A 10,873-nucleotide genomic window follows, 5' to 3' on the forward strand; every position below is an offset into this window, starting at 1 on the left:
ATTAATTTTAAAATTTTTTTACTGTAATAAAACTTAAATCAGTGAAATGAACAGACCGCACATTGTCGCAGCAGCATTCTCCCTCTTTAATTATTTAATTCGATGCATCTTAAAATATTAGGGCAAATTTACCATTACGTCCCCATCAACATTATAATATTAACCAGATATAAAAAGGAATTAGCTCTCCATGCTCACCCCTTACTGACATGTGTCCCTAGGAGCTGAAGACCTACTAGTAGCATAGAACTCAATTGCACAGCTTTTTAACTCCACATTAGTGCCTGATGAGTCCGTTTGCTGGACACAAGACCTTGCCTTATTTTTTTTTATCATCTACAAATGCATTTGTATTGGTTGTTTCATTAATATGCATCGTCTAGATTTTAAAAGCAGTAAATTTAAATTTTTTTTATAGATTTCCCCAATTTCGTAATTAACTTGGCTTTAACTACTAAGTGGTGCTAATGTTCCTTAAATTAGGGTAAATTAGGAAAATATCACTTTTATGATAGTGTCATTCAATTCTAAATGTTTAGTTGAAGGGAAAGATAGAAGGATGGAGAGGGGTAGAGAGAGAGAGTTAACACTTGTTTGGTTGGAGGGAGATGAGGAGGGAGAGGAGAGGAGGAGCAATGTGTTCTCCCTTATGACTCACCAAATTAGATCATTCCATTAATAAAATGATTCAAGCAATCCATCAAGTTAAATATTAGAAATAATCTTTTAAATAACTATAATTTATTCTTTCAACTCTTCCTTCATCATACCAAACAACATAAAGGATTTATAATTCTCTACATCTTTCCTACTGGGGCCCGGTAGATTTGATGGGTACGACATGTACAAGGTATACACGTGCAAGTATTAGATTCAGTGGTGTCGATGCTGACACGGATGAAATATGCGGCGTCCACAAAAGAGCTTATACGGTATGACCTCCAACGAAGAAGAGGGGATCAGTTAGGCCTAAAGTAAGCCAAAGAAAATAGATCCTAGGGCCCACTTTGTCGCCACCTTACCAAGTCACCAACTTACGCACATGGGAAGACTTCAGATACAGTCATGGAGATCGCGTGGACGATGTATGGTGGGAGGAGTAACCGAACAGTGATAAAGATTTGACTCAAAGAGTGTGGATAAGGCTTATTTAGAGAAGTGCTCCAAAGTGCAGGTTGCCTCCAGAGCGGATGTATGATTCGATTGGTATGGATAAGGCTATTTGGAAGAGCTAGTGAATTCTCACTTTGGAGGAACACAGGTCGCTCTGTGAGCAAGTTTTACAGACTTCCAATAGAGGAGGCAAACTTACTTCAGAGGAACACAGGTTGCTCTGAGAGAAGATGTCAGCAGATCAAGTTTTACGACTTTCTAGAAGTGTGCTTCGGAGCGGCAGAATCCAGCCACAGAGACGAATTTTTGAACTCCCGGAGAAACCTCAAGAAATTCGAATGTAGCTTGTAGATGAGTTTGGATGGATCAAATAAAGTGTTTTGAGACTTTTTGATGATGAACACTCAAGATTTAAGCATAGTTTCAGAACTCATTCGAAGATCTTCGAGCCTGAAGAGCACAAGCTTGAAGAACATGAGTCTTTAGCACAAAAGACTTGAACTCTCAAAAGAGAATCACTTAGAGTTTTGGCTAAGGTAGAAACCTTCTCAGGTGGTTAAGTATATGAATGATATGAGTCTTGTTATGAAGTGCTGGTGAAAAGGGGTATTTATAGGAGGAGATTGGGAGATTTTAGCGGTAGCTTCTGAGCTGTATAATCATGCATTGCCAGAGGCTTGTACGAACAATTTCTCTCCGGAAAGCCTGCATCAGGTGGCTTTCCTCTTTGACAAACAAATTGGTAAAAAATGGGCGTATTTAGAGACCAAGTCCAGAATTCTCGTTGACATTGGACCTTCCCCAGGTATGGAGGTCATGAAGTGTTTGACTAAGTCTGGTGCTCTGTGGACGCTTATATTCTTGGAGGTATGAACGCACGTTAGGCTAGCTCCAGAGCGCCGCCTTCCATTTTTTGCTAAACAACTATCGCTGGAGCACCTGACACATTCAACCTCCATGGAGCACAGAAATAACCTTCAAAACACAGAAGTGCCTCTCAGAGCATGAGAGGTATCTTCGGTCATAGAGGAGTCTCTTAGAGTATGGGAAGTATCTCCATGGTGGAGTCCACATTTACGTCTTCGAAACTGGCACAAAGACGAACTTTAGCTGGCTCCGGAGTAAAAATGCTCATTGGCTCACGCTGGAGGGGAAGGGATTATAACTTAAATTCCGGGCATTTGAGTCTCCAAAGGCAAAGGAAAGGACTTTTGGGACCCCTAAAGGACGAGGTAAATGACTTATAAGGTTAAGTTCTCCATCGCTGACTTATTCCTTTGCCCGATTATTTTAAAACCCCTAAGCGAGACTTAAAATTGAATCAGACTAAGAAACAAATCGGCCCATTCAATTATCCATGGCCCACCTGAGTTTCCCAAGCGTGGCTTGGGTCCACGAAACGAGCCCTGTCATGTGATAGAATTATTGAATTTGAACCCTTGTATGGACCTTATGCAAAAATGATTATCAACACTACAATCCGTCCCTTCAACTTTCTTATTTCTTTCTACTCTCCATTTCTCCAATTAAATGGACCCTAAAGTTTGAAACAAATCACTTACAATAAGTAAAAAGACATTTATCTCAGACAAAGAGTACGGTCAATTAGTGATTAATTGATTAATTCTAGTTTAATAAACTAGAGAGTTAAGAATTCAGATATAAATAAAGAATAAAATAGACTTCTTACGACTTCATAGAGATATAAACCAAACGAAATGAAATAAAGTAATAAAATCAAATAACCACCTCGCAGAATATATAGTCAAATTAACTGGTTAATTTAAAAATAAAAAAAAAAAACCAAAAAATGTCTTTAGTTGTGCTAATGGCAAAAAGCCCACGCCGATGACACCGAACCATCGACCACAAAAACCCCTCCATAAAATCTCAAAACTCCCATCGGAAAACACGCAAAGCTCTCTGCTCTCCCTTATCCGCTCCGACGTCGTTTCACCCGCGTTGCGTTGCCCTACGCACCCAAACAGCAACTCTCCTCTCCAAATGCCTCTCCCCTGAGCTTCTCTCTCTCAGTTCCTTCAATTCCCAAAAATGGCGCTAAAACTACCCATTCCATTCCCCATTTTCGCGCCACACCTGAACCCCTCTCCGCCCCAGTACCACCGCCTTCCGACCGAGCTCCGCTTCTCCCGCTGGAACAACGCCAACGCTGAAAAGTTCAACGAGCGCCGCCGAACCTTACAGCAAATCGAGGACGACATCCGCCGACAGCGCCGCTTCGATTCCGCCACCAGAATTTCCGACATCCCCGACTCCGCCAGTCCCTCCACCGCCGGCTCCGCCACCGGCGAGTTCTTCAAGTCCATCGGCACACCTTCTTCCCCTTCCAGGCCCTCAATTCCCGGTAAGAAATCTAAGTACTCCAAAAACCCTAACCCCAGCTTCGATTCGCGCTCTCATCCGGCTTTTCGCCCTTTGCGCCGGGTCCGAAAAATCGCGGTGAAGGAACTCTCTGGTCTTCCGAAGGATAAGCGCGATGTAGAGCGGAAGGCCGACGTTCGCGTGGGTGAGGACGGGGTTTCCTACGTGATCGATGGAGCTCCCTTCGAGTTTAAGTACAGCTACACGGAGACGCCGAAGGCGCAGCCGGTTAAGCTCCGGGAGGCGCCGTACGCGCCGTTTGGGCCGACGACAATGCCGAGGCCGTGGACCGGGCGGGCGCCGTTGCCGCCGAGCAAGAAGAAGCTGAAGGAGTTCGATTCGTTTCGGCTTTCGCCGCCGCATAAGAAGGGCGTCAAGCCGGTGCAGGCGCCGGGGCCGTTCTTGCCGGGCTCGGGGCCGAAGTACGTGATGTCAAGAGAGGAGATTTTGGGGGAGCCCTTGACGGAGGAGGAGATTAAGGATTTGATTGAAGGATGTAGAAAAACCAAGAGGCAAATGAACATGGGTATGAAGTTGAATTAGTTATTGATTATTTTATATTTGAATGTGAAGTCAAAAATTGATATCTTGGAATTAAAAAATAATTTGTTTGGTTTTCGAGAAAAGTGAGAGCAAAGGTATCCGTGGTTTGTTATTGTTTTATGTATCATTGTTGTTTCTTGAGCAATGAAGAACCTAAATGCAATAAAACTAAGCTCAATGGTTATATTAGAAGTAGTCTGAGTTATGTTCTTGTTTAGGTTATGGGATTATAACTAGTTTGAACTTTGAATTTTGGAAATTTGTTTTCTTGTTTAGGTTGTAATTAATGATAAAGGTTTTGGTCTCTTGGCATTTTCAAATTTTTTTTTTTTTTTTTTTTTTATCAGGTAGAGATGGTTTGACGCATAACATGTTGGATAATATACATGCTCATTGGAAGCGGCGGAGAGTTTGTAAGATCAAATGCAAAGGAGTGTGTACAGTCGACATGGACAACGTTAAAGAGCAGTTAGAGGTTGGTTCCTTTTGCCATTACTCATCTGAAGCCGCTATTTCCTTTTTATGCGTGATTAGTTATATTCGGCAAAAATACCATTTTGCTTAAAAGAGTTATTAGTGTTTCGTTGCTTATTCTGACGTTGTTTACTTTATTTCAATTCATTTATTGGGGCCTTTCTTGTCCAATTCTTTTATCTTTCTAGTATTGTCCGGTGTTGGAACGTTATAATACTTACTAATCGTGGGAAGAGAAAGAACTGGATAAAGATTTGTTGTAATGCAACACGAATGGGTTTGCATATTTAGTAGCTTTTATGTTGATAGTTCGTTGTTATTAATATTTAATATTTTACAGGAAAGAACTGGAGGAAAGATTATATATGGTAAAGGGGGTGTCATATTTCTTTTCCGAGGAAGAAACTATAACTATAGAACTCGGCCACGCTTTCCTCTCATGCTTTGGAAACCCGTTACACCTGTATATCCTAGGCTGGTTAAACGGGTCCCTGAGGGTCTGACACTTGAAGAAGCAAAGGAAATGCGCAAGAAGGGGCATAAACTAATGCCAATATGCAAGCTAGGTACCCTGTTCATTCATAATTTGCTATCTTAAACTTATCTTGATTCTAAAGGCGGTAACAGAAAACTTATGATGTCACTGCTTCTTGACATAGGGAAAAATGGAGTATACCATAACCTGGTAAAACATGTCAGAGAAGCATTTGAAGAGTGTGAACTAGTACGAATTAATTGTCAGGGGATGAATGGGAGTGACTACCGGAAAATAGGTGCTAAACTCAAGGTCTGCAAATTTAATTTTGCTGGTAATTGTTTCTTATGTGCTAATGTTATGCATAAAAATGTGATAAGGTATGAAAATTCTCTGAAATCCAAATGCAGGATCTAGTCCCTTGTGTGCTATTATCATTTGCATTTGAGCACATACTTATATGGAGAGGATGTGATTGGAAGTCTTCCCTTCCAAAACTAGTAAAGGATCGCGATGAAGCTAAGGAATCTGATGTTCAGATTGTAACTTCTGTTGCACCATCTGTGGAAGGAGAAGAAGTTGCAATGTCGACTGGCTCAGTTAATGATGCAAGTCTTGAACTGATCAGTACAACAAGCACATTGAACAGAAGCCATGAAGTTATTGGCACAGAGGGAAGAGAGGATTCATCTTCTGTGGAATATGTTGAGCCGTGTTCTACAACCGGTGATGTTTCAAACGAAATAAAGACATTTGCAACTGAAAAGATATCAGATGTACAAATCCCTGTAGATGATAGGTTAGGAGATACAAGTAATACCTCTTATAATGGAACTACCTCCGAAAATTCTGGCTCCAATGGAACCAGATCGGATAGTATAGAATGTGACGGACTATCAACAGCGATGTTGGGATTGGATACCATCATACCCAAAGTCGCTGACGGAAATGCTGAAATGAAGTCAGCTCTTTTTGAGGCAGATTCTTTAGCAAATGAGAAGGAGCAAGTTCCTTCAGAAGTTCTGCAAGATGTCAACCAGCCAACAAGGTTAAATGCACCTTGTACAGAGGGAGTACTCTCTCTCTTACAGCAAGCCGTTGTGGGTGGGCTTGCAATTATTTTAGATGAGGACAATTTGGATTCGGATGTTGTTTATCAAAGGACGGTTGCCTTTTCTCAGTCCGCTCCACCCGGGCCTGTTTTTAAGGGTAGGCCTAGGAAAATGCTGCCTAAGAAAGTAATGGTTAAAAATTCTGAGGTTCTGGAGAATGAGAAGCAAGATACCGAGGACTTCGCACCGAAAGAGATACGAACAATATATGTGAAAGAAGGAAGCGGGAAAAAGGCTTCTAAAGCTCGTAGGAGAAAAGATTTTGGTGAAAATCTAGATAATGTTGTTGTACCCCAGGGAAGCCTAAGAGTAGATGAACTAGCCAAGCTATTAGCATGATGTATACTATTTTCAGAAATGTACTTATTATTTACATTCATTCATTCTCTTATTTTATGTTTCCTTTCTCTTCATTTCACTATTTCTTAAATTTTGTTTATTGATGGGGCTTTCTTGGTCTTGGAAATAAATCAGTAATTCTCAAGCCAAGAGATTTGGGGTCTGATGCTTAGACAACAGCTGCACTTGCAGACTTTCTTAGTTCTCTAAAGAGGTCATGAAAAAGGTTAATAAAATGTCATCAGATAGAAACGTTTAGAAATGCGAACTGCCAAATTTATAAGTCGGATAATTGCGAATAAGATAATGAGAGAAAACACCAATGATCATAGCTCACTTGGAGTTTGACATACAACATTTCACCAACTGAATCATTTTGGAAGTTTGATAGAACCATGATTCAGAAGTAGCGACGAACCTTTGAAACAAACATCCTAGAAATCTTGTGAAAACCATACAGTACTTTCTTACTTGGCTTCTGTGTGAAAATGCAGAAAATCAAATTTGGTGGCTCGTCGAGGGAAAGTAGACATAAAAGTGGTAAGCTGCTCTCTGTTTAATATTCATAAATTGCATTTAGAAAACAAGTTATAAAACATCAATTTTGGACAATGTTCTTTTTCCTTTGGTAAACTAAACTCTTGATCCTGACTTCCCATCAACTTGCTCCCCATCGTTTACGTATCTTTTCCAGAATGGATGGTTTTGCCACAGAAGATAAATCTCTTCAATAGGAACTTGCTTTGTTTCTGGCAAGAGGAAGAAGATGAAGCTGCTCATAATGAATATTAAGCCAGCAAAGAGCAGGAAAATCCCGTATTGAAGATGGCAAAGTGATACTAGGAAACACTGAGCTATAAGAGCTGTGAAGAAGAGGTTAACGCAGACGACAACACTCTGTCCAGCTGATCTAGTTTCCAACGGGAAGAGCTCGCTGGGAACCAGCCACCCCAGAGGGCCCCATGACCTTCCATAAGCCAAAACAAATAGACAAATCACAATAACAAGCAAAATGCCAACTCCTTTTGGTAGGGTCTCTCCTTGTCCAAATTTTAGAGCAAGCGTTACGGCCACAACAATCTGCAAGGGGAAAAGGTAAGTGATTATTACGAAATGCAGTTTCTCAGATGAGAAAAAATTAGTACTTAAGAAGTGCATTTACCAAGCAGCAAATCATTTCAGCACCAGCTTCTAAGAAGAAAGCTCTTCTGCCAAACTTGTCAACAAAAGCCATTGAAATAAATGTGGCGGCCACAAGGGCTCCACTGGTGATTACAGACGAATACAGAGATGCCCCCGAACCGAAACCTAAGCTCTGGAATATGACAGGAGCATAGAAGAGAATGGAGTTCATGCCAGTGAGCTGTTGGAATGCGGGAATTCCCAGAGCCCCTAATACGAGCTGAGGACGGTTTCTTCTTTGTAAGAGATTCCTAAAAGGGTGCTTTATAGCCCGTGCTGCTTCACTCGCGTCGATGAGATCAGCAAACTCTGCATCAACTTTTGAGGTGCCTCTAACTTTCTTAAGTACTTCTTTTCCTTCTTCTAATCTGCCTTGCTCCACGAGACTGTTTGGAGTCTCGGGAAGGAACAGTCCCCCAATAAACATGAGAGTTGCTGGCACCGTGGCTAAACCGAGAGACAATCTCCAGCCCCATGGATGGATCTTTTCAGTTCCGTAGTTTATCAAGTTAGCTATTAGGATTCCTAGGCAGGTTGTCAACTGAAACAGCTGGTTGACTGCTCCTCGAATTTTCGCAGGAGCCATTTCTGAAAGGTATAAAGGAACTGCCTGTACAATTAGAACAAGAAAGCGTTTAGCGAACAAAGAAAACTGCCTGAAATTCAAATTGTTGCAAGAAAATGATTGGCTGCTTACTTGGTTGCCAAATCCAATGCCAATGCCGAGAAAGATTCGTCCCATGATCAGCATCGCAATGTTAACTGCAAACGCATTTAGAATTGCGCCTAAAAAGAAGGAGATCGATCCAACAATGATGCTGGCACGCCTGCCTTTGTTCCTGGTAACATAGGAAGCAGCAAATGTGGAAACAAGACCAGCAAAGTACAAGGATGACGTAAAGAGTGTGAGAATCTGGTTGTCATATTTGCAGTAATCAGTCTCTTTGAGGTGCTTCTGCTTCCTCCGATACACTTTGGGGAAGAATTCCTTCAAGAAATCATCCATGGAAGTTACCCCACCTAAATTTACCATAAATAGTAAAATTGTTACTTTTAGGCAGAAGTGATACACTAAAAAAATATTAAAATTGTTACTTTTACCTTTTTCTATTTGGTCCTTATTGGAATGGTTAAATTTGTTTTATCCAACTATGAAATGATTTCTACTTTTCAAGGCCATTTTTTTGGCAGTCATTATCAATATGTCTATTATTAGGTGAGGAATCAATGAAACTTTATTGTATTCAAGCTATTCCAGATCTTAAATTATCTGCTGTGTAATGAAAAAGGAGAATTTAGCTGCACCACAGGGAAATACAGATATCATGAATAAAATTAAGCCAAATATCTCCAATCTACTCCAAAACCAGATCAGAAAATTCCCAAGCAGACTGAAGAAAAGCAGACTAATTTTGTTCATTCCATTGCAATATCACTTTTCTGCCAGTAATTTTAGGCCCTATACAACCATTTAAAAGCGAATAAAAATATCTAAAAGGAATCTCAGATTATACTGACAGACACCTTTTGATAATACGACAAGGACATATTTTGCTTTTTTCCAATAATTGTTGTCATAAACAAAATAATTGCTTTATAAAAAAAATTAAAATAAAATTAAGATACAGCCAACAATAATAGATATAAAAGACGGCCAGGCTCTCAAGAAAAGTGAAGAAATTCTGAAAACTAGTAATCTTTGTCAGAAAACAATTAATCTTTCAACCCAGTTCAAAGAATTTGATGATGTTCATCAACGTAAAATACCCAGATGAAATAAAAGGCTAAAAGTGAAGAAAATCAATGAAAACTGACCTGAAACACCGAGATCATATCCAAACAGAGAACCTCCAAGAGCTGCAACAATGCAAGAAAATATGAAATACCCAGTAATCCTATACTCATAAAGATGAGCCCTGTCAGATGGCGCTCCACTCACAAATCCTCCACCTGCCATTTCTCAACAATCTCTCTCTTTCTCTGTGTTTCTCTCTCTAAAAGAATCTGTCACAACATTAGCACATAATGATGATTAAGAGCAGAGAAAATAACAGTGTGCGTAACAAGTGCACAACGTCTTAAAAGGAGGCAGGAGTCAAACTCGATGAGATCAGACTAAAAAACAAAGGCTTTTGTTTGAAAATTTAATCAATTGGTTATGTGCGTGTATAAATATAATACATAATTTTTCTGGTAGTTAAGAAATGGATACCCTCTCGGCATTTTAACGTGATTTTAATTAAAATTCAGCGTACTTCTATTTTGACGTGATTTTAATTAAAATTTAACGCAGAGAAATACGTAATTACTACTATAAAAAGCTCCATATAATGCATAATAATCTATAAAATGAATAGAAAACATATGAATATTACCTATATCTATGTAACACAATATTCTTTTATAGTATAGGTATACAAAGATACTTTTTAAGTACAGCTCTGTCTAATATTTTAATGTACTTTTAATCAAATTGAACCGACATATAGTCATCAAGTTTGAAAAGCTTTATATACTAATAACAATAATAATTATAATAACAATAATTTCTCTATAGACGACAAAATGATTAGAAAATATAAGAAAACGACCTGTGGAAAAAATTGATGAATAAAAAACTGTGAATCCGACTTCTGGGAATCTTGCTTTGAAGGTCTACTTGCAAAAGTCAGCAGTCATGCATTATTGTCCCACTTAACCTAAAATGTATCATGCAAATTGCAAATCCAATTCCCTTCAAGGAAAGAAATGAATATTGCGTGACTAGCCAATTAATAGGAGGGATCTTTTAATTTAATTGACAAATAAAGGCCGGGAGAAAATTAAAAAAAAAAAAAAAAGAAGAGGAAATAGAGGAGAGTAATTTCTGTGATTGATTAATGATAAGATAATGAAAAGATTATGCGATCAAAGTTGCTTGACAAGATGTTGAATAGGGGAAAAAATTTTCTAATTTGTAGGGAGAAAGGAAAAAACGGATTTTGAAATTTTAGTTATATTTCTTTTTTTTTTGGGGTGCAATAACAACTTGTTTCAACCGTACACCAGCTTGGATAGAGATAAGGTAGATTATCTTTGACCAAAACTCTTTGAATTTACTATTATAAAATACAAACAAGAAAGACTTTAAAACCATCAATCTTATCCAAATTTCATATATAATATATCTTGCCAAGTTGGCAAACTTTAAATACATTCGTATATTATAATAATAAAATCAAACCTTGCTTCAGTAAATTAAAAAAAAAAAAAA

General features: G+C 39.0%; 2 protein-coding genes across 2 annotated transcripts; one reads left to right on the forward strand and one right to left on the reverse strand.

Annotated features, from left to right (window-relative positions):
- The first annotated feature begins 2,907 nt into the window (after positions 1 to 2,907).
- LOC21394192 (CRS2-associated factor 1, chloroplastic) lies at positions 2,908 to 6,478 on the forward strand. Its single transcript, XM_010097077.2, has 5 exons — positions 2,908 to 4,021; positions 4,386 to 4,513; positions 4,853 to 5,078; positions 5,172 to 5,299; positions 5,398 to 6,478. Exons 1-5 carry the CDS (start codon positions 3,166 to 3,168, stop codon positions 6,436 to 6,438), a joined length of 2,379 nt encoding a protein of 792 aa, XP_010095379.1. The 5' UTR covers positions 2,908 to 3,165; the 3' UTR covers positions 6,439 to 6,478.
- A 515-nt stretch (positions 6,479 to 6,993) lies between these two features.
- Positions 6,994 to 9,879, reverse strand: LOC21394193 (sugar transport protein 14). Its single transcript, XM_010097078.2, has 4 exons — positions 9,436 to 9,879; positions 8,318 to 8,640; positions 7,601 to 8,230; positions 6,994 to 7,518 (listed from the first exon to the last, which is right to left on the reverse strand). Exons 1-4 carry the CDS (start codon positions 9,575 to 9,577, stop codon positions 7,072 to 7,074), a joined length of 1,542 nt encoding a protein of 513 aa, XP_010095380.1. The 5' UTR covers positions 9,578 to 9,879; the 3' UTR covers positions 6,994 to 7,071.
- Positions 9,880 to 10,873: the final 994 nt, after the last annotated feature.

Source organism: Morus notabilis, unplaced genomic scaffold (genome assembly GCF_000414095.1).
Source record: "Morus notabilis unplaced genomic scaffold, ASM41409v2 Scaffold2235, whole genome shotgun sequence".
NCBI classification, from domain to species: domain Eukaryota; kingdom Viridiplantae; phylum Streptophyta; class Magnoliopsida; order Rosales; family Moraceae; genus Morus; species Morus notabilis.

What these genes read in the sequence shown, in the direction of transcription:
- LOC21394192 (XM_010097077.2), top strand. Translation starts at nt 3,166, where the DNA reads ATGGCGCTAAAACTACCCATTCCATTCCCCATTTTCGCGCCACACCTG. An exon ending in CAAGAGGCAAATGAACATGG is followed by an intron (nt 4,022 to 4,385) that starts GTATGAAGTTGA and finishes TTTTTTTATCAG; the next exon opens with GTAGAGATGGTTTGACGCAT. An exon ending in ACGTTAAAGAGCAGTTAGAG is followed by an intron (nt 4,514 to 4,852) that starts GTTGGTTCCTTT and finishes AATATTTTACAG; the next exon opens with GAAAGAACTGGAGGAAAGAT.
- LOC21394193 (XM_010097078.2), bottom strand. Translation starts at nt 9,577, where the DNA reads ATGGCAGGTGGAGGATTTGTGAGTGGAGCGCCATCTGACAGGGCTCAT. An exon ending in ATATGATCTCGGTGTTTCAG is followed by an intron (nt 8,641 to 9,435) that starts GTCAGTTTTCAT and finishes TGGTAAATTTAG; the next exon opens with GTGGGGTAACTTCCATGGAT. An exon ending in CTGAAATGATTTGCTGCTTG is followed by an intron (nt 7,519 to 7,600) that starts GTAAATGCACTT and finishes TTCCCCTTGCAG; the next exon opens with ATTGTTGTGGCCGTAACGCT.